The 22,734-nt window shown below is 40.3% G+C and overlaps 1 protein-coding gene across 1 annotated transcript in view; it reads left to right on the top strand.

Moving 5' to 3' along the window:
- The window catches only part of EXOC4 (exocyst complex component 4), a 635,560-nt gene that overhangs the window by 531,013 nt on the left and 81,813 nt on the right, over positions 1–22,734 (top strand). The window contains exon 14 of the mRNA XM_019750984.2: positions 301–479. Coding sequence (XP_019606543.1) covers positions 301–479 — 179 coding nt within the window. The remainder of the gene's footprint in view (positions 1–300; positions 480–22,734) is intronic.

Below are 22,734 nucleotides of genomic sequence, written 5' to 3'. Positions count from 1 at the left end.
CCTAAGAGAGCAGGCATCAGAGCTAATCCCTACGGACCATCAGTGTGTGGGCCGGGCCTCTTCTGGTTGCTGTTGAAGGTACAGGCGTCAAGGTCACTTCCTTCTCCCTCCATGGACTCTCCTCCTACCGGAGTCATTTTAAGCAGGGGTATGGTAGTTTTCTCCTAAAAGCCACCTAGCAGAAATAACATGCTGTGTTACAGTGATTATAAGCACTGTCCTAGACAGGTCTGAAAAGGCATTGCCCATCCCTACCTTTTCCATGCTGTATAGGAAGTGTGTTTCCGATTTGTTTTTCAGGGCAGCCTTCGGCAAGGAGTCTGAAGTTCTTATTGGAAACCTGGGTGATAAATTAATCCCCGCGCAAGACATCCTGCGTGACGTCAGTGACCTCAAAGCCTTGGCCAACATGCATGAAAGCCTGGAATGGTTAGCAGGTCGAACAAAGTCAGCCTTCTCCAACCTTTCTACAGCCCAGAGTAAGTACCTGGTCGGGGAGCTGTTGTGGGGACAGCTGCGGAGCTAGACCGAGTACTTCCTCTTGAAATGGGAGTGTCCTGTGCATGTCACCGTGTGGGGACATGTTCATTGTCGGAAGACCTGTGCCAGAGTTCCGCCTGTGCTCCCCTCCCGAGCTTTGTGATTCTGCAGAAGAAAGTGACCTTGGCTTCCCTGTGTGGCAACTTGGAGGCCAGAAATGGCCCGTGTTCACTAGCTTGATCGTAAACCTTAGAAACAGAAAATCACGTAAGACTGAGCCGCTGTGTCTCAGGAACAGAAAGCAGTATCTTTTGTCCCACTCACAACTTCTCCAGGGTAGAAACTGTCTTAGAGCTCTTAGCCGAGCACATGGCTGATGTTTTCATTTTAACGGATATGAAGTTAATGAAAAAGTGTTTAAAAAGAGAATAATAGAAGGGATTAAGGTGCTAGAAAATAGAGAATATGAGAAAAACAATTCTGAAAAAGAGATTGCTGAGAGAGAGCTTAATTATAGATTTCAAGAAAATCAAGTATTAGGATATGAAATAAAAATAGTGAAGGACCCATGACTCAGAGGGAAAAAACTTGAAAACTTTAAGGGCACGTAAACTTTATTCAATAACTATAAATACTTTCTAAAGGCATTATTAGTTCAGGTGTATGTGTTAGATGGTTATAATAGAGGCAAAGCAAAAAAGTGATGTGAAGAGGGAATAAAGGACATGGCAGGTTTGAATGCACAAATGGAGAGACACAAACAGGCCAGAATAAAGCAAAACAACAGCAAGAACATCAAAGAAACAAAATCAGCTCTGGCCTTAATGTTAGAGTTTAACTTTTAGAAGATTTTTGGAAGGAAAACGCTTCCATTACTTGGAATGTGAACTTCAGAGTAAGTTGCTGTCGCCGTCCTTTGAAAAGTTATAATTACTTGATTCACCATGGATTCTAGGGCAGAGAAGGAAGAGGTATGGTGACATTCACAGGGATAGCTTACTCCCTGACATTCAGCCCCCACAGGCAGAATCAGTCCTTGAATGCTCACTACTTAGGATATCATGCTGCGTGTGGAGCTGTCCAGAGAGCCAATGGGGGGGAAGGGATAGAAGGGGGGGGCTTTTGAGGGAGATGATACACTGTGCTTTAGAAAGCTTCAAATACTACTATTTATTTTGTGTTTATTATTTAAAAATACTACTTTTTATCTGATGATAAAATTATACATGTTTATTCTCATTCTCTGAATCTGTAAGAATAGAAGAATGTACCCACCCATTAAGGAGGGTTTGGGCCCCGTATGGGATCTGAGCAGACTGTGCATAACTAGGCATCCTTGAAAGCTCTTCGACTTTATAATCCTGTCCTATCGGGCAATCTGTCACAAGTTGTAGTCTATATTATCCATTTTATCTCCCAGTGCCACCCCACTTCCTAAAAAAAAAAAAAAAGGGTCAGAGCTAATTTCCCCTTAGCTAATTGCAAAACAAACAGCTCTGAAAAGGGACCAGATGCCTCTTTTCCTGACGTCCTTTGACTCTCGCAAGTGCAGGGCTCCCTGGGTAGGTTTATTAGTGATGATTGGAAAGTGTCCTTTCCTTTGGCAGGCCATCAGCATCTACTATTTAATAATGCAAGCGCTTATTTCCGGTGGCATAGCATTCCAGATTTCTTTTCTGTATTCTAAAAGGGCTCCACAGGCCGGAGCGCACACAGCCTGGAGCGCACACAGCCTGTAAAGCAAGCCGCTGAGGGACTCACACAGGCTAACCTGGCATCCACTGTTTCCAAAAAGAGAGAGATGCTCTCTGAGTCATGCTCAGCTTTGTAATTGCACAATTTAGCTCTTGTGTCCATGTCACCAAGACACCACAGCACAGTTGCCGTCTAATTCATGTCTGTAATCATCCCTGTTACTCTGACAAAGATCTCTTCTGCCGCGCCCGCTGATACTTTGTCTCACGTGTTCAGTTCCATTTTGTAAGTTGGACCCTCTCAGTTCCTCTCACAATGATTATTCCACCCAGTGAGTGATTTAAGTTACTGTCAGCATTTTCATGATCAGGGCAAAACCCAAGTGAACTGCAATCACTACTCATGTTGTCTTTGCTAAAACAAAGCATCAAGCGGACGTGGTTTGTTCTGCTTACAACAGGCCTCGCTCATCTGTTCTTTGCATTCCCAGGAGAGATGCCCATTGATGTTTATAATTTGAACATGGCGGGGAATTCTGTGATAATGGGTTACTTTGATTCTCCATGTCAGTGTAACTCTAGAAACGGAACGGGGACACCTCTTTGTTATTCCTTTGAAAAGTGAATCAGATGATTACCTCCACAAAACTGTTTCCAAGTCTCGAGACCAGGGAGCATGAAGAAAGTTCCAGGCTTTTGTCAAGCACTCACTGGATTCTGAGGATGGGAAGTCATCAAGAAAAGATGATACGAGGTTTATTGCTTGTTCCCCATCCTGTTACCTGTTTGGTATGTTAAAAGCCATGCTTTGTTATCATTCAGAATCTGTTCATGTAATGGAGTGGAGGAAGTTGGCAGAAAATTATTTTCATAGCAGACTATCTCTTCACATGTTACAGCAAGATTGTCACCCACCTGAAACTTCTGATGCCACACAGAAGTGTACATTACCGTGATAGAGCGGGGTTGGCCATTTGTCCAGTTGATCATTTTCTTCAAAGACAACTTTCTCATCTCTTTTAGTATTTGCCTAATATCACTCTGTCCTCTTTCCATGTAAGAGTCTCCTGCCGTCATGTAGATCCTGACTGCCGTCCTACCCCAGTCCACAGTTCCCACTCCGTTTCTTCTGGTAGTCGCCTGCACAATCTTCCTTCAAATTGCTTTACTTAAGATTTTTTCTATTGAAAGTCACGGCCAGTTGAAGGAAGGGGAATGCATTGCTTCATAAAACTGGTAAATCAGAAAACTTCAGGTGTGGCTGGCTCCAGAGGTTCACAAGAAAGCTTCGTGTCGCAGCTATGTGTACCCATCTGCTCACACTCTCTTTCTCCTTCCCTCCCTCTCCCTATCTCTGGGTATTTCCTCTTCACTGTTTTCCATCAGAGGGGAGCGCTTTCCACGTGGCAACATCCTTGGCCAACACCCTTGGCCTCAGCATTGTTTGGTCCTACACAAAAAGAGCATTTTCCCCGAGAGGTCCCGAAACTGTCCCAGAGAGGACTTGGATTGACCCAACTTGACCTTCTCTGATGGGTTCCTCTGATTCCCTTTGTATATGCCTTGTTTTCTGACTCTTTCTCCTCAGCCATCACTCAGTCTCTGTCTCCCACTCGCACTCCTAGAATTTCTTTCTGTTCAAGAGCTGTTTTAACAAACACGCTTTCAGTGCAAGGAGGTTCAGCAGGGTCCCATTTAGGCTTGGGCCTTCCGGATCTCAGTTTATGCGTGTTTTCCCCCAGCGATCGCCGTGGCACCCTTCTAGTAAAGGCACAGAGTAACTTTTGTCCTTTCTAGTACTGTCTTCTGTTTGTGAGAATCCTAAATAAAGACTCTGAGATGAACTGTTATGGTAAAGAAAGTTCTCAGCAAAAGGTGACCTACATAAGAATTGTTAGACTGTATGCAACTGGAACACTAATGATTTTCTTTTGTATTTTATCCAGTTGTTTTAAGGATGTGTTGCTTTTAAAAACAGACTACAGAGAACAGAAAAGGGCCTGCTGGGCTCATTTTCGCCTGCAAGCCTTCCTCAGGGGGCCGTCCTGTCTGTCTTGGATTCCGTAGAAAGTCTCCGGGATTAGAGATTCTAACATTTTCTTGATTATATATTCTGCTCTTTAAGCAAACGTACCATCTTTTTGTTATTGAAGTCCCTTGGCTTCCATCTAAACCTCTTTCCTCTGTCCTGTTCTTCAGAAATTAAATGTTAAATATCTTCTCTCTAAAATACTTGATTGCGTTTGAGCACATTCTCCTGGCCCCTACCTGTCCATCTCTGGATGTGAAAGACTTCTGGCCTGAAGATCCAGTCAACTGACATAAAATGACCGCAGCTGCCATTTTGCTTCTTTCAGACTCAGCTGCTGTCCTGACCATTCGCCGGTCACTGCACTGCCCTCACACTTTTCAACGATTCTAGCTCCTAATAGAATTCCACATGTCAATTCCCTGAGGAATGCTGGGATGTCTATTGTGGGAGAGCTCCTGGGATTGATTTTATTAAATAAAATTTTTATTTTAGAATAGATTTAAAGTCACAAAGATAGTACAGAACTCCCATGTATCTCCCTATTGTTAACCTCTTACATTCTCTACAACTAATGAACCAATATTGATACATTAATAGTCACTATTCAGATTTCCTGAGCTTTTATCTAATGTCCTTTTTCTGTCCCAGGATCACATCTAGGACATCATAATACATTTAGTCATTATTGCCCCTTTAGTGTTGTCTAGACCGTGACAGCTCCCTAGACTTTCCTTGTTGTGATGACCTTGAAGGTGTGGAAGAATACTGGTCAGATAGTTTGCAGAATGCCCTTCAACATGGGGTTGTCTGATCTCTTCCATGACTAGACTGGACTTACGAGTTTGAGGAAGGAAAACCACAGAGATAAAGTGCTGTTCTCATCACATTGTATCAAGAGTAACTCCTATCGCTGTGATTTATCACTGATGATGCCCTGGGATGGACTTCTATGCCTCCAATTCTCCTAGTCCTCTCTGGACAGTTCTTCTGAATTCTAGATCGACTTTCCACTTTCCTGCCACAAATTGCTCTTGTCTGTTCATCTTTTTAGTACCTATTTTTTTGTTCACATGACAAATATATCTGTCATACGCCCAATGTTTGGACAAGTTGAATAGCTGCTAAAAGAAAAAAGTAGTCGTCCGCCTTCAACAATTATGTAGTTGATATTGATTAAAATCTTATGGGTCTGTAAGGCTCTGTTCGGGAGGAACTGTTTATTCTACCCTGGGCCACTTGATTAGGTCTGCCACTACTTCTCAGTTGTCACGCGTGCTAAACAGTCCTTAATAAATGTACACAACCATTTTGTTTCAGACGCCATGCTGCAATTAAAAGCGTCCCCCGAATTTTCTTCACTAGTTATAGTCTTATTTTGACCAATTTCATTAGGCTGTAAAGTGCAATGTTGACTCAAAGCCCGCAAGTGAAACTTGCTTCCTGAAAAATGTCCTTTTAAAGGAGCAGTTCTCAACTTTGCTGCACTTGGGCTGTAACCAGATGGGGAGCTTTAAAAATATTACTCATGCTGGGAAAAAAATACTGATGCTGGGCCCCACTCGCAGAGATGTTTCTGTAATTGTTCCAAGATGCGGCCTGGATATCCCCAAACCAATCAAATCAGAGGTTGAGAACCACTCTTCTGAAGGGTTGGTTCTCTGTCTTGGCTGATTTTAGAATCACCTGATGAGCTTGTGGTCACACTGTCTGGGGAAGATCCCCACTTGCCATGCTTGTTAACACTTCCTCAGGCGATTTCAACGAATAGCCCAGGTTGAGAACAACTGATTTAGAGCCCCCACCCACCCACCCCGCCAAATTTGTTCTTCAATTTCTCATTTTATTCTCACAAATGAGAATAAAAATATCCCCAGCCAAGACCTCATGAGACATTGTCCTATGTCAGCTTTGCTTTTGTCAGTCCATTAAGTTACAGTTTTCCCTGTCATAATTTCATCTGATTATTTTTAATTAAAACTCCACGCATAGTAATTCCTCTCCTGCTTCGGTATTTACAAGTTTCAAATATTTGTAGACTGTTATCAGACAGCTCCTCCCCAGACATTTGCTTCGCCTAACTTATTTAGTTTCTCTAATCATCTTTCCGAGGCTAGGCTTTCCATGACATCATCATTTTGGGGGGGTTATGATTTGTGATTTTTTTTTTTAAGCTGCGTCTCATTCTGTGGCTTCACTCTTATCATTCTTCTTCTGTTGGTGATACCTTGCAGAGTCACTGTCGTTGGTGAATTTCATGATCATGCCGTTTACCGAGAACATTCAATAACCACTGGTATCATGTCTTCTTTATTATTTTTCTCACTCATTGTCCAACTCTGAATTTGTTTTGATCTCATCTAATTGATACCACTTCTACTTTTACATGAGCCTTTAGCCCTTTTTAAAATAATGTCCAAATATGTTTCCATTTGATTTTGAAGTCAGGCTCACATGGGGACAAATCGGTCCAGTTATTGCATGGCCGTAGGGAAATTATTTAGCCTTTCTGAGCCAAATAGTTTTTCTTACCTGTTAAGTAGAAATAATGATGCGTGTGCGTTGGGTCGCTGTAAGCATTACATGAGATGATGAACATGGCGTCCTTAGCAGGTGTGACACACAGTAGGTACTCAGAATGGGGCTCTCGGGTTCGCCACTGTGACTCTATCCCTGGAGCTGTCACTCATGGTGCTCCTCCCCTCATGCTGGGGCTTCCCCTCCTCCCATCCCTTCAAGCTGCTCTTGTATCTCAAGTCTCATAGTTGCTGTTAAAACTCTGTTAACATCTGTGCTCCTGAGCCATTTCTGGTAAATCATGGCCGTCACTCTACCAGAGTTCCCAAATGTATCCGAGGTCGCGGGCATGTGCCTAAGAATGGGTCAGCGTCTGAAAGTCACCTCTGTCTACAAATTGCCCATCTGAGAAACCACGGTGGAGTCTCAAAAGGATACCTTTGTTCCTCAAAACTATGAAACGAGCGCCCAGCTGTTATTGCAAAGCACACCAGAACCAAACCCAGTTCCCTTTTTGTTGGTCAGCTGGTCATCTGTAGCGTGCATTGTCCTGTGGTGAGTACTGAGCAGGAAGCAGTACCTCACCTCCCTCAGCAAGGTAGTGTTCATCAATTGTGAAGCTACAGAAGGCTAGTGCTGTGGGCATTTCAGTGTAATTATCAAGTTCCAAGTATCTGCCCATAAAGCATTATGTGGCTGTGTCTTTGAAAGTGCCAACATTTGTATCCGTACGGGAAATATTTTATTAAAATATGGTAATATCATGGATGGCTAAGTGTGGTGGCTGGGAGCTTCCAGCTGAATGATTACATCTTCAAACAAAACCACAGAATGGTAACAGGAAGAAATAGAAATGGCATTCCCTGGGAGAAGGCAGAGGCAGAAGAAGTTGGAATGCAAGAGAAGGCTCTAGAACGGCATGTTGACATTGCACAGCCAGACTGAGGAGATGGTGGACGGGCTGAGTTACCTGAAGTGATACCCTGAGCAGCCCTGAGGAGGAATGGCCACCAGGACAGCAGGACTTGAACAAGAAATCTGAAGGAACTGATGTGGCTGCCAAGTGGAAAAGCTTCTTACAGTGCGAAGCAGTGAAAGATTGTACCTCAAGGTGCTAAATGTGCCATTAAATCTAAGCTCTTATCTAGAAAAGCCCTCGGATAGTTGGGTGCTTTGAAACTTCAGATAAGCCCACTAACCAAAGTGAAACCATGACTTAATGAACTCCTTAGTAGAAAAAGAGTGTCTTTTAATTTCTTCACCCTTGAAAGTAGTGTGGCACAAAAGTGTAGGTGTGGCACAAAATTCAGTGGGTAGGAGAGACCCATCCTTCACAGGGACGACAGAAAGAGGATAGAGGGCTGGCTGAGATTGAATGGAAGAAATCTCTATCACTCTGTGGGATTGAATTTAGAAAAACGTTCCCAATGTTAACTCAATGTTATGCTTTCTGAGACAGCTTTCTTATTAATCAATACTGCATAAAGACCCTTTCTAGACTGCCAGTCCTGGGAAAGTGTAACAAAGGGGCGGCGTGTGTGAATGACTGTGTGTGCGTGTAACAGTCCCACAGGAGGCCGTGGTGATGGTAATGACACTCAGCACTTAGAGTGCGCCTCGTACTTTCAAGGACCTTCATAATCATTCATTCATAATCCCCTATTTCTGCCTTAAGGCGTCGATGACAGGCCAACCTTTTAGTCTCTCCGTTTTATGAAGCATGATCGTGACACACAGAAGTTTGGCCGTTTGCCCAAGGTCAAAATGAGGCAGTGACAAAATCTAGACTAAACCTGACCATTCTCAGAATGCAGACCATCATGTCCGGCAGGACAACATAGTCGCCCGTGGCTGGTGTGCCTCCGGTCACCAAACCAGGGTGCTTCTGCCCCCTCCCCCAGAGAGGATGCTGTACCTCAGCTGTCTCCCAAAATAATGCACAAGATGAACGCTATGCTGCGTCCCTACTATGAGTGGCATTGAGTGCACCTCAAGGGGTGGGGCAGGATCTTGACATTTCACCCACTTTTAGAAACTGAGTGTAACAGCTGTGCCCTCTCCTCCCAAGAATCTAGTTTGGGACCACATTTTCTACTCATGTATTTAGGGAAAGGTTCTCATTTACTTTATTATCCTATATTCGATACTGTAATGTATATACAGTATTATAAATTGTACAATAAATTATCCTTTGTCATATGATGTCCAGGTATATATTAGATGTAGGTCTCCAAGGAACAGTGTTGCTTATTCATAGCAGCTAATCCTGTGTACTAACATCTTTGAGCACTGGTTGTTGAATCCTGGGTGGATTGGACTGGAGTTCTTAACTCACAGCTTAATCCAATTATCATGAAAGGAAGAATAATGAGGACTTTTTTCTAAGACTCCTGAAAACCCTAAGTGTCTTTCTTAGAAGCCAAGACTATCGGATCAGATTCTTCAAGGAAGCACAAACCCTGTAATGTCAGAAAGACATTACATGCTGGAAACCTCGTTTGGTCAAATTCATCTAAAGAAGGTACTATTTGTAGGTGACTTTTCTGCAAGTCTGTCAAAAGCTTCCTGCTACAGATAAAAATTCAATAACATTTCACTGTAGATGTGCCACAATTATCACTCATTTAAAAACAGTCGCTCTAATAGAGTATTTTATCATGCTGGACAGTCTCTGCATGGTTCATTATTTAGTGTTTGCTAAGCTGATGGCTCTTCCATAGCACTTTCCTTATCTCTGCTTCTTCAGAATTGGATTTTATATTTCCAACCCAGTCAGATATGACAAGTCATTTTCTTCCCTCTTGTCTTTTGAGAAACGCAAACTTGATTTCTTTTTTTTTTTTTCAACAATAACCACTTAAAGATTAAAGTTAGTGGAAATGTCTGTATTAACTAGCTTTGGGTCATGCAGTAGAGGACTGTTGCATTTTAAATGCAGTTGGGAATTTCCTCTCTTCTTTTTTGTTCTTTTTATTTTCCAATATAGGTCCATTGTAAGTCTCTTTGAAATCTCATTCTCCTAAAACACACAGTATATGGCGAAGATGAGGTTTTATGATGCCTGACGTGGTTGGAAGACAAGAGAATGTATTATCAGAATTATTATATTATAGAACCTCAGTGAAGGTAATGATAAGCTATGTAACTGCATCTCTGTATATAGAGACTGTCTGTATGTGAGAAACTTCCTGAAAAGAAAACGGTAAAGTCATTAACCTGACACCTGGGGGAGAAATGCCAGTTCAAACAACATCTCTTCCTGAAGATAACTCATTATTGAGAGTTTTAGCTACTGGAAGTCTTAAAAAAAATACTCAGCTACTTACTTAAAAAAATCCTCAGGTTCCATATGAATTATTTTTCCAAGATGCATGTACTTGATCCAAGCTTTGGACCTGATCTTGAACACATGCTTTTTAGGTGTTATCTTTTATTCCAGGTTTTATCTTGGGCACTTTTGTAGTATCGCGCAATTTTCTGATTAAGACCGAGTCCCTTTCTCTTTATAATGAGAAGTCTCTGGGAGATTTAAGGGAGGCAACCTGAACAAAGGATCTGAATAAAATGGCCACATGTCCACTTTCTTTGTCAGAAACTCTCTCCTTAGGCCTGCTGAGGATCTGTCCGTTTTCTCCAAGAGCGTCTCTCGCACAATTTTTAGGGGAATATAGAACTTCACTCAAGAACTGTGATAACAAGATTTTGACCTTTTATGGTACAGTTTTTAAATAGTGATAGCTAGATAGTGAGACAAATTGTGTAGGGAGAAATTCTCACCAAAATATTAATTTTAGGATTTATGGGTTATAAGCATCAAAACAGAAATACCATCAGAAATAGCATTTAGTGTGTTTTATTCAGTACACTCAAAGCCACCCTTTAGGATTGGCTTTATGAAGAAAAGTATTTGCTCAAACCTTACCCAGAGAGAGATATGCTGAACTTCTGTCTGCTTCTAAAAGAGGGAGTGGGATGAAAACGCCACCATTGTATTGTTTGTTGAAAGGTACCACAAGCTCAATTAACGGTTTTGCTCAAGCCAACAGTTTTTGGGCTTTCACAGAAATCTTGGAAGTGTGCTAGAGAAACGCCCCCACAACAGAGTTTTGCATATGCTGCTATATCTGCATCACTCCAGGAAGCAGAGTACACAGGTCACTGACAGACAGATGGCCACCGCAGGGCCACCAGCAGCCAGAAACCCCTCCCACCACCTCTAGTTCCCTCAAACAAACATGGAGAGGTGCTTTGCTTCCACACTGTCCCAGACGTTCTCTCTCTGACCCAACCCTGCCCATGGACTATGGAGGCAAGACTGACATCTGATGTTACACCCCTTCCTTATTTCTGAGTTGGCATCATCGGTAGATGGGCATGGGCTGGCCCTGGACGAGACACTTAACATCCAAGATGCTGTTGTCTGTGTTATCAATCCCCCATTAGATGCTTGGAAGATCAAGTCCATTTGTATCTGTACACACAGTATATACACAACAGCTGACACAGCGTATAGCAAACAGTGATTCCTCGATAAGGGGTAGTTTTTTCCTTGGTTTGCCCAGGTCTGCCTCCAGTTCATAGCTGAGCCATTCTGTTTCATAGTTCAGTCTCGCTGTCGAGGGAGCTTTGGCGTATTGCATTTAAAATTAGACTTATGTTTAACAGCCTTCCCAAAGCCACGTGGCCTTTGAACTTAGGCAAAGGGTAAGGTTGTATTTATGTGGGGCCACAGTGAGTGAAACCTCCAGCTCTCATGAAATGACTTTTTCCAATGTGTGCTTCACTGTATCGGGAATGTGCAAATGAAGAAACTGCTGCGTTGTGGTTTTAGTAAAACAACAAAAATGACAGACAAGAGAAAGTCGCTCTGAAGCTCGGGCCTTTTAACATCAAAGGATTCTGTCTGTACTGAGGCAGGCTGATGGGCCATCTCTGGTTAAGACTTACCCAGGCTTCAGCTGGGCTACTGCACAGGGGTAACAAGTGCTGTGGTTAGGGGTAACCCTTCTCTACTGCCCCTGGGGTAATAAAACACCCAAGGGGGTTCTGGAGGTTCCAGTTCTGCTAGGACTTCTTAGTGTTGTCTAGGAATGGAAATTAATATTCCTTTCTTTCCCTTTTTTCTTTTTTTTACCACTTTAACTGTGTTTGAGTGTACAATTCAGTGGCATTAAAGTACATTCACACTGTTGTGCCACCATCACCACCATCCACCTCCAGAACTTTTTCATCGTCCCAAACTGAAACTCCAGACTGATGAAACACTAACTTCTCACGCCTCTCTCCCCAGCTCCTGGCAACCACCACTCTCCTTTCTGTCTCTGTGAATGTCACTACTCTATGTACCTCATAAAGTGGAATCCCACAGTAGCAAACCTTTTGTGCCTGGTTTATTTCACTTAGCATGATGTCTTCAAGGTTCCTCCATGTTGTAGCACGTGTCACAATTTCCTTTCTTTTTAAGGCTGAATAGGATGGATATGTACTGCGTTTTCTTTATCCGTGCAGTTGTTGATGGACATTTCTACTTTCTGGCTCTTGTGAATAATGCTGCTATGAACATGAGTGCACAAGTACCTCTTGGAGTCCCTGCTTTCAGTTCTTTGGATCTGTGTACCCAGAATAGAATTATGAAAATTGGTATTCTGAAGCCGGTTGTACTTCAGATGTTTTTCTACTTGACACCTCTGAAATCCCTAATTGTTTGTATAGATGATGGCTTCTAATGCGACGTTCAGCGTTATTCTCAGATATAGCGATAATATTATACACCGAGCTCTTTACCTGATTTCATCTCATCTTCACGACCTATGAGGCTCATTGTCTGGTTGTAAGTGGTGGCGTTAGTGTGCAAACCCACGTCTGAGTGACGTCAATGCTCGTGCTTGTGACCATCACACTCTGCTACCTTCAAATGAATCATTATTCCTTACCACCTCGTGAAATAGAAAATAAAATCCAGCTTTGTGGAGATATAATTGACATATACCATTGTGTAATTTTGAGATACCCAATATGATGATTTCAAGTATACAATACGATCTTGTTAACTGTAGTCACAGGCTGCACATGAGCTCCCAAGAACTTATTCTTGTTAGTAAAGTTTGTCCCCTTGACCAGCACATGTCAGACCTGCCCTGTCCCCTAGTCCCTGGCAGCCACTGTTCTCCTCTGTTTCTGAGTTTGGCTTTTTAAAATTCCACATATAAGTGAGGTCATACAACAGTTTTCTTTCTTTTTACTGACTTATTTCAGAAAGCATAACACCCTGAGGGTTCATCCATGTCATCACAAATGACAGGACTTCCTTCTTTTTTATGGCTGAATAATATTCCCGTGTGTGTGTGTGTGTGTGTGTGTGTGTGTGTGTGTGTGTAACGTCACATTTTCTTTATTCCTCCATAGATGGACACTTAGGTTGTTTCCATATATTGACTATTGTAAATAATGCTGCAGTGAACATGGGGGTGCAAATATCTCTTTAAGATAGTGATTTCATTTCCGTCAGATAAATATCCAGGAGTGGGATTCTGGGTCATACGGTAGCTCTATTGTTAATATTTTGAGAAACCTCCATACTGTGTGTCATAGCGGCTGCACCAATTTGCATTCCCATCAACACTGTACAAGGATTCCCTTTTCTCCACATCCTTACCAGCTTTATTATTTCATATTATCCATATATTTGGATAATAACTATTCTGACAGATGTAAGATGATATCACACTGTGGTTTTTCTTGATGATTAGTGATGTTGAGCATTGTTCCTGCACTTTTTGGCCATTTGTATGTCTTCTTTGGAAAAATATCTATTCAGGCCTTTTGCCTTTTTAGTTGGGACTATTTTCTGGCTTTGAATTGTATACGTTCCTTATGTATTTTGGATATTAATCCCTCATCGGATAAATGGTTTACAAATATGTTCTCCCATTTTGTAGGTCGCCTTTTCATTTTGATTCTTTCTGTTGCCTTGCTGAAACCTTTTAGTCTGATGCAGTCACACTCATTTATTTTCTCTTTTGTTGTTTGTGCTTTTGGTGTCATATCCAAAATAATCAGTGCTATGACCAATGTCCACGAGCTTTTTTCTTATGTTTTCTTCTAGGAGTTTTATGGTTTCGGGTCTTATGTTTAAATCTTTAATCCATTGTGAGTTAATTTTTGTCAGTGGTGTAAGGTAGGGGTCAAGTTTCTTTCTTTTGCATATGAACATCCAGTTTTCCTGACACCATTTATTGAAGAGACTGTCTTTTCCCCAGAGAGTATCCTTGGCTCCTTTGTCAATTATCTGACCATATGTGCATGGGTTTATTTCTGGGCTCTCAATTCAGTTCCATTGGTTTATACTTATGCCAGTGCCATGCTGTGTTGATTACTATAGCTCCACAGTACCATCTGAAATCAGGAAGTGTGGTGCCTCCAGCTTTGTTCCTCCTCAAGATTGTTTTGGCTGTTAGGGTCTATTGTAGTTTCATTCCAATTTCAGCATTGTTTTTCTATTTCTGTGAAAAATGCCATTAGAATTTTGAGAGGGATTGCATTGAATCTATAGATGGTTTGGGGTAGTATAGTCATTTTAATAATCTTCTTCTGATCCATAAATGGGATATCTTTCCATTTATGTGTCCTCTTCAGTTTCTTTCATCAATGTCTTATAGTTTTCAGTTTATAGATATTTCCCTTCCTTAGTTAAATGTATTCCTCAATATTTCATTGTCTTTGATGCTTTTGTAAATGGGATTGTTTTCTTTCTTTCTTTTTCAGATAATTCTTTGTTCATGTATAGGAATGCAACTGATTTTTGTATGTTGATTTTGTATCCAGAAACTTTACTGAATTATTAGTTTTAACAGTGTTTTTTGTGGTGTCTTTAGGGTTTTCTATAAACAAGATCATGTCATCTGTAAACAGACGCGATTTTACTTCCTTTCAATTTCAGTGCCTTTTACTTCTGCTTCTTGCCTGCTTTCTCTGGCTAGGACTTCCCGTAACTCTACATAGAACTGGAAGGTGAGAAGCAGCACACTGGTCTTGTTCCTGATATTGAAGGGAAAGCTTCCAACCTTTCATCATTGAGTATAATGTTAGCTGTGGGCTTAAAATTCTTTTAAAGCCCGAGGTATTGTCTTCCTTACATTCCTAGGGTATTTAATATTTACAGTTAGGATTCAAGATTACTGTTCTATTCTGTAGATCAGTTATTTTCAACATGAGCTTTATGCCTCCCAGAAAGTATGAAAAACAATACATTGGGGCATGGGAAGAAAAAAGAAGACCACTTATTTACTACACTTTTAAACATTAAAACCATCAGGAACAATGTAAGTTTTATTGATATTTAATATAAGAGATGGCATGGGAGCCCTCATTTGGTCTATTTGTCAAGTACTACATGGGCGGTCTCCTGAGGGAACCCCCAAGGATTCCACAACAAAGAGGAAACAACTTTGGCACCCTCTGCCATTCTTTTATTGTCAACATTCTGGAACATAGTATATGCCTGGTGGAGTGGATTTATGGATTACGTTTTCAGTTGTTGTGTTTTTCGTTTTTTTAACTAAACTGACCTTCAAAACTGGATAAATGGCTTAAAAGGAAAACTACAGATTGAGGATATAAGCAAAAACAAGCCATGAGAAAATGGCAGAGCTGGTATTTTTCTTGTTCCTGGTAGAGCTCTTCATCAGTCATATTATGACGTTACCTAATCAGATATAACAGTCTAATCAGCTATGACTGGAAATTGGCAAAAGAACTTGTCAAGAGTATTATTTGGAATATGGATTTATATCCACTGCCATCGAGGTGAACTTTACCCTAAGTGTATATGTGCTTTGATGTATTAACTAACGTCTATTTGAAACCATCATGTTTAGGAGGACATTTCAGAACATTATTTGTTCTATCTTCGGCTCATTCTTTATTCATTTTTCAGTTATATTTTTAAATGTATATAATATATTAGTACCATAATAGATGTGTATAATTTATCAATAACTAAATGTACATATACTAATGATCTGGGCTCACAATTTTTACTGTTAAGATATTTACTCAAAGGAATATGGAGATGCCGGCCCTAGACAGTGTTGTCTCCCGGTGGACTTGTTAAGGGACAGCACTGCCATTGCTTTTTGTGTTCTTGTGTTTTTCTTTCTTTCTTTTTCTTTTCTTCTCTTTTCTTTCTTTTTTTTAGATAAGCACTGTGAAGTTTATATAAAAATATGGCATAATTAGGAGTTTATCAACCTCCAGATGTTTTTCATATACATAACCTGAGTGGTAAAGGACAGAAGTGATTCAAATCAGATAGGATTTTCTGGTAGAAAATCAGAAACTAACAACAGTTCTCCTAGAGTGAGGATAGGGAGAAAACGAAGGGAACCATCCCTGAGCCTAAAGGGGGAAAATGCAGGAGTGCATTGAAAAAGCATCCTTGAACTTTCCATGTTTATTGTAGATTTCCCCCTATTTGAGACACAGGAGAGGTCCTAACTACTTGTGTCAGCCTGAGTAATCATAATGGTAAGTACTTCTGGAAGAAACTTGTACTATAGCAATAGATTCATCCTTCATCTCATCCATCCGTAAGCAGTCAGAACTATCAGTCGTCTGCTCCCATTTTCTACAAAATAGCAAAAGACATTTATCTCATGTAAGTGATATTAACTTTGGCAGATCAAAGCATTTTGAAATTATTCTTCCTCCAGGGAAGCTCCTCTATCTATCTTAATCATGGCAAAGTGAAGCATGCCATGGCCATAGAAGGTGCTGGAGTATCCAGACACTTCCTACCTCAGTTCTCTGTTACTGTGTAAAACACCACCCCAAATACTTGTGACCATTCAGTGGGTTAGGTGGGCAGTTCTAGCCTTAGCAGAGGCTCGCAGGCAGCTGCATTTCAGCTGGGTAGCTCAGCTGGGGGCTGTGTCATCTGGGGAAGCTGGGCCTCTCTCTTTCCAGGATCTTTCATCCTGGGCTGCTTTAATATGCAGAGATATCAGAGCAGTTCCAAGAATGCAAAAGCAGATACTGGCGTCCCTAAGACTCTGGCTCTAGAACCCACACAGCATTACTTCAGCCATGTTATTAGTCAGTGCAAGCCATAAGGCCAGTCTAGAATTAAGAGGTGGAGGAAAGACATTACCTCCTAATGAGAAGAACTGCAAAGAATTGTGGCCGTATTTATTCCAGCATACTTTTTGAACTGTGAGGATATAATGCCAGGGAAGATATATCACGTATTTATAATTAGTAATTAGTTAGGACTGAACAGAGAACCTGTTTTCTGTGCATTTCCTTATAAACATTGTATTTTCCTATTGATAATACATTTGTGTTTTTTTTGTTTGTTTTTTTGTCAGTATGAGGACTAAAATGCACAACTAAAATGATGCCCCTTTTTAGTATTCTTCAATGGCATGCTCAAGAGGGTCTTTGTATTCATGACTTAAAATGAATTGAATTAAGTTTTTCAATGCAAGTATATTTCCCTAAAGTCAAAGCTTTCCTTTTCTCCATTCGGGATTAACTTGTACCATGTCTCATTGAGTTAATTGTTCACATGGATTTGTTTTTCAGTGAGATGACTTATAAATAATTTTATTTTTTAAAGCAGAGTAAATATAGGCTTTTAAATGTCTGAGTGGCTCTGAACAGCCCTGGGAAGATAAACAGAATACTGACACTTCATTAACATCATGCATAGTGGAATTTTAAAAGAATTAAATATGCATTAATTCAAAACATCTACTATAACTTTCAAATACTTAATTTTTATGAACTAAGTCTTTAGTCTTCAATAAAATCCTGGTGGCCGAGTGTGACTTAGTCTAAAGTAGGATTTACTGTGTAAGCATCTAAGGATTTCAAACCATTCTAGTCTTTAGATTAAGAAGTTAAGATCCTTATGTGCTGATATGGTATTTTTTATGTCTACTATTTAGATAATGGATTATTCTATGATTTCCTGTGTATGCCAGACCTTTACTAAGGATTGCACCTTCAGGTTTCACACGCATCATGAAACAACAAAAAGGCGTCATTACCATGGAGCTCCTATTAACTTTAATAGAACCATCTGAAACATCTAAGCAGCTGAGAAATGCATCCGAGCAATATACTTGGAAGGGCTGGGCAACGAGAATAGTGAAAATAGATAGTCAGCTTGAATTCATTAGTGGTCAGTTACCCATATTGCAGTTCGCTTAATTTTGTACTTTGCACACTGAATTAGTCACGTGAATCACTTAACAACCCAGCCACACTGCCAGAAGCCAGCACTAAGACTCCCGTCCTGGTCATTCTCCGCATTAGCTCAGATTCAGAGCACCAGGTAGAAATCACAGCCAACTTGGGGGTGTTGCACAGGGCCCAGGAGTACTGCATCTTGATACAGATGTTAACAAGGCCAGTATAACTCAGTGTCAATAATAAAACCAGGTAAGGCCCAGCAGATACTCGAAACGTTTCATCAAATTGAATGAAATTAACAGATGCGTCCAGTGAGGGCCTGAAATCTGTTGCCTTTCGTCTGTTTGCTGAATTGGCTGGTAAATCTTTGTCTACAAATGAGCCACCCTTTTTCTTATTTCTGCAGGTACTACCATTCCCTCTTTTCCTCTCTCATTTTGAGCACTGATAGTAGCAGTGATCTTACACAGCGTAAGAAAGTTCCTCCCAAGTCATCCATTTATCTCCCTTAAGACTCTCCTAGGATTAAACAGTACGAATGCCTTTGGATTTCCACAGTATTCTGGCCATTAACTTCCTTATTCAAAGCAATATTTTTAATTATATGCCTATTTTATTGCTAGCTAAATGTGGATTTTATTTACTGAACATGTTTTTTCTGACCTTCTACTTTGATTTGTCTTTCTTTTCCTTAAATAATTTTTCCTTCGTTACCTGTTTGGGCTCCAGTATTTACTTAAAAGGTAATGAATGTGTCATGTTCCAGAACTTCTTTTAAAATTGACTTCTAGAAGTTCTGAAAGCATATCTCCCACAGAAGCATTGTTGTTTTTGGTTATGGGATATGGGACATGCTTTTTAATCTCTTTGAGTCTTCATTTTCTGTAAGTTAGGTAAATCGTAATAATGCCTATTTCTGATCGTGGCTATAAGGATCTGCTAATTTTACTCTAAATATGTCTCTATCTGTCATATTTCCTTTATCCCTAATGCCTCTGCCCTAATTTATACCGTCATTGTTTCTCACCTCAATTATCGCAGTAGCTCCAGCTGACTGGCCGGCCTCCATTCTCTGTTCTACTAGGATACAGCTGCTCTACCAAAGTGATCCATCTAAATGCAGATATGAGCAGATAAGTTGCTCCAGTGGGTTCTCATCATCTGCTAGGCAGTGTCCAAAATCCCTCACATGACACAGAAAGTTCTTCACAATCTAGATCTCTGGTTTTACGGGCATTGAACTGACCGTGGTTCTCCTGCAGTGCCACGCCAGTTCTCACCTCTTACCTTTATTCAGGCCGCCCCGCTCTGAGTCTAATGCCCTTTCTCCGACCTTTTCCCATTCCCCTTCACCTGGTTAATCCGTTCATCTTTTAAAATTCAGCTTAAGCATCCACACTTCAAGAATGTTTTTGGAACCTCAGACTGAATTCAGTAACCTTTATCTGAGCTCTCATAATACCCAAGAGCTATCTGTAGCAGTTGACATACTGTATTATGTCATTCATCTGTTTCTGTATCTGCCTTTCCAACTAGACTGTAAGCACCTTGAAAGTATGGACTTTTTCTCCTTTATATCACCAACTAATATGGTGCATAGAAGGGGCTCAAATAATGTGGATTGTATCAATTGTCAAATAAATGGACAAACTAATCAACCTTGACCTCCATTAATAATACTATTTAAGTGGGGAAATAGATATTTCTAACACAGGTCTCTGAGCTGCCATCTCAGAACAAGACTTTCCTCCCCATCTACGCCCCCTATAGGTCCCAGTAGCTCCGCTAGTTTTGATCTCTAACATTTACTTACCAAGAGATCACACCTGAAATCATGTGATATAGACTACAACCAATGCTATAGTAGAAACAAGAACAACTTCTCTCGCTTGGGTAACATTGTGGCTCAGATCCGGTAAACATTTTTGAGAGTCAGTTAGGAAAGGTGGAGTTGGGCTAAAGGGGAGGCTCTGAGTAGGCTCAAAATCCTTCTCAAAAAGCAATTTCAGATTCACTCTAATCGACTAACAAATTGTTGATTTAGACCCCATGTTTTTTTTTTTACCATAGAGCAATGGTCTCCAGACAGTTCAGATGGGTCCTAAGCAGGCATAGTTCTAGGCTTTCCACCTTTTGACTAGAGCCCCTTCTAAATTGTATGCCAGTAACTCGAGATTAGTATTGAACTCAATTCATAGACTCAGCTCTGAATTGTTTGTGTACACAAAGACTAATAAAAGCTGCCACCTCCATCTTTTATGTTATTCCTGGCAAATTTCTTCTCAAGTCACTGAGGTAACAGTGTTCAATTATGATGCCTGAAGCCTGCCTGCTATTTACATAGAATATGACTCTGAGACACCCAGGCATGCAATTTGGCATACAATTTGGAGGGATATTTAGTAAATTGGTGGGTGTGTAGATTGGGAGAAGTGGAAGAATGCCATTTTGAGTAAAATGCAATCTAGGTCCAACCATGTGGTAAGTAGCCATAATGTTAACAAGGATAAACAATTTGTCCCTTAGTATGAACCTTAAATAGTTGTAAATAAAACCATGATGGATAAACATACACATTTATCTATGCTGTCTTCCTTAACCCCATGAAACAAAACAAAAAGGATTTTTAAGGGTATAAGGAACGAAAAAACAGGAGAAAAAAATCCAAGAAAGCTAATTTCTGAACCAGTAGTGAGAACACCAAAAAGTTATCCAACTTACTTTTTTTTTTTTTTAATTGGCTTAACTACCTCTGAAAGAGGAATGAAAATGGGATTAAAAACTGGAAGGCTTGTTGAAAGTCTGTTTGTGAGACATTTACCCTCAGATTTTCTCCCCTGCTTCACATAGCTGTGGTATTGCTCCTATCAAAGTCACAGCAGAGCATTGGAGGTTTGTTCTCTAAAAATGGTAACATAGAGATCCCTTGGACTGCAGGACATAAGTCATAGTTGAGTGTGGGGCTACCATCTGAACTTAAGATAGTCAATTCATAGTTCCCATTGATGACTGTTGAGACCCTCTTCCTTTTGTTGATTGGCTGGCAGCCAGATATGTAACTCCAGACAAGAGACTGGAAAGCCTTCTCTGAAGAATCTGATCAGCCCAAGAGAAAAAAACAAAAACAAAAACTCCAGACATGGACATCTGTGGTTCCCCAGTGAAACAGACCAGCCAGATCACTTACAATCATGACCACAGTTCATAAAATCCGTCTCTACAGACACAGAAATTTCAATCAGCCCCACTTACATATAATCAGACAGCCAAGGATGGTGGACATTTTAGGGGACCATGTAATATGAAACATAGAGACCAAACGAAACAGAAAGAGTAACTTAGAGGAAATACGGATTATCCCAAAAGAAAAGCAATTAAAAAAACAAACAAACAAACAAAAGAACTGTAGTTAATGTCCCTAGAAGAAGACGTAAGAGAAGATAGTGCATCCATGAAGCAAGAATAGTATACTTATAAAAGGAACATTCTACGAATACAAAAGAACTCTTGCAAATAAAAAAATAAGTCGTGAAAATAAAAATATCAGAAGAAAGCTTAGAAGATAGAGTTGAAAAAATATCAAAAAAAAAAAAAAAGAGAGAGAGCAAGAAAATAAAGACAAATAGAACATAGGGGGAAGAAATTAAAAGGACCCTATGGAGCAGTCCACTATGTCTAACAACTGACTAAGAGAGCCACAGAGAGAATGAAGAGAGAAATAAAGGGAAGAGAATCATGAAAGAAAAAGAAAACTTCCAAAACCAAAAATAACATGAATTTTCAAGTTAAAACGGAACCAGAGTGCCTAGCATAGTGTGTGAAACTAGACCTAGATTCCCAGCAAAGCAGTCATCACACAATTGCAGAACCCTCAGAATAAACAGAAAATCCTACAACTGTCCAAATAAATAAATAAGGGTTTGTAGAAAGACTTGAGAAGCAGAAAAGCAATGACTCCTCAAAAATGACGCTCGCCTCTAGAAGACAATAGAAAAATACCTTTTAGATTCTAAGAAAAAATATTTCCAACCTAGAATTATATAACCACACTGTCCATCCAGTGTGCGGGGAGAATAAAAAATGTTTTCAGACATACAGGATCTCTGAAAAGCTTACATTCCATGCAGCCTTCCTCAGACCTACCAAACTGAAGAAGTTTACATAAAAGTAGGACGGCATGGTATATAAGAAATGGAGATTCTAACACAGATGTCAAGATGGCAGCTCTGCAGCAGACACAGGAAGTAAAGACTCAGAGGAGGATTCAGAAGTTCTCAGGAGAGATTTATTCAGGAAGATGGTATTGAGAGGGGATTGTTCAATCAGGCCAAGTATTTGCAGTTAAATGATCCCTAAGAACATAAAAATAATAATAATAATAAGCAAACAAATAGCAAGGCTATTATTAGCACCAGAAAAAAAAACAAACCTGTGTGCAGGGGAAAAATAAGGAATAATATATGGCTTTAGGTGTCAGTAGCATTTATCTAGTGTTAATAATATAAACATGAAATATTGATTTAACCAAAGTTATGATACATCTGTAGTGAGAAAGTAATGGGAAGAGTTTGTGTATTCGTGGGGAGTTAAATCATCTTTCATAGTGGGGTGGGGGGGAAGACCGCAAATAAACACCTAAAACTGAAAAATCTAGTAGTAGCAAATTAGGCACGTTCTTTAACTATACAGGGGTAAGAACCAAGGAAATCCAGTAAAAGAGTTGAAAGTGGTTGCCCAGTGAAAAAGCTTATAAAAACTAAATTATTTAATCTGTGTACATCTAGCTTTGATTAAAGTAAAACGTGAACCAAAAGTAGTTAC

Source organism: Rhinolophus sinicus, linkage group LG11 (genome assembly GCF_036562045.2).
Source record: "Rhinolophus sinicus isolate RSC01 linkage group LG11, ASM3656204v1, whole genome shotgun sequence".
Classification (NCBI taxonomy): domain Eukaryota; kingdom Metazoa; phylum Chordata; class Mammalia; order Chiroptera; family Rhinolophidae; genus Rhinolophus; species Rhinolophus sinicus.
The sequence above is the reverse complement of the archived record's forward strand: the minus strand, read 5'-3'. Positions and strand labels throughout refer to the sequence as shown.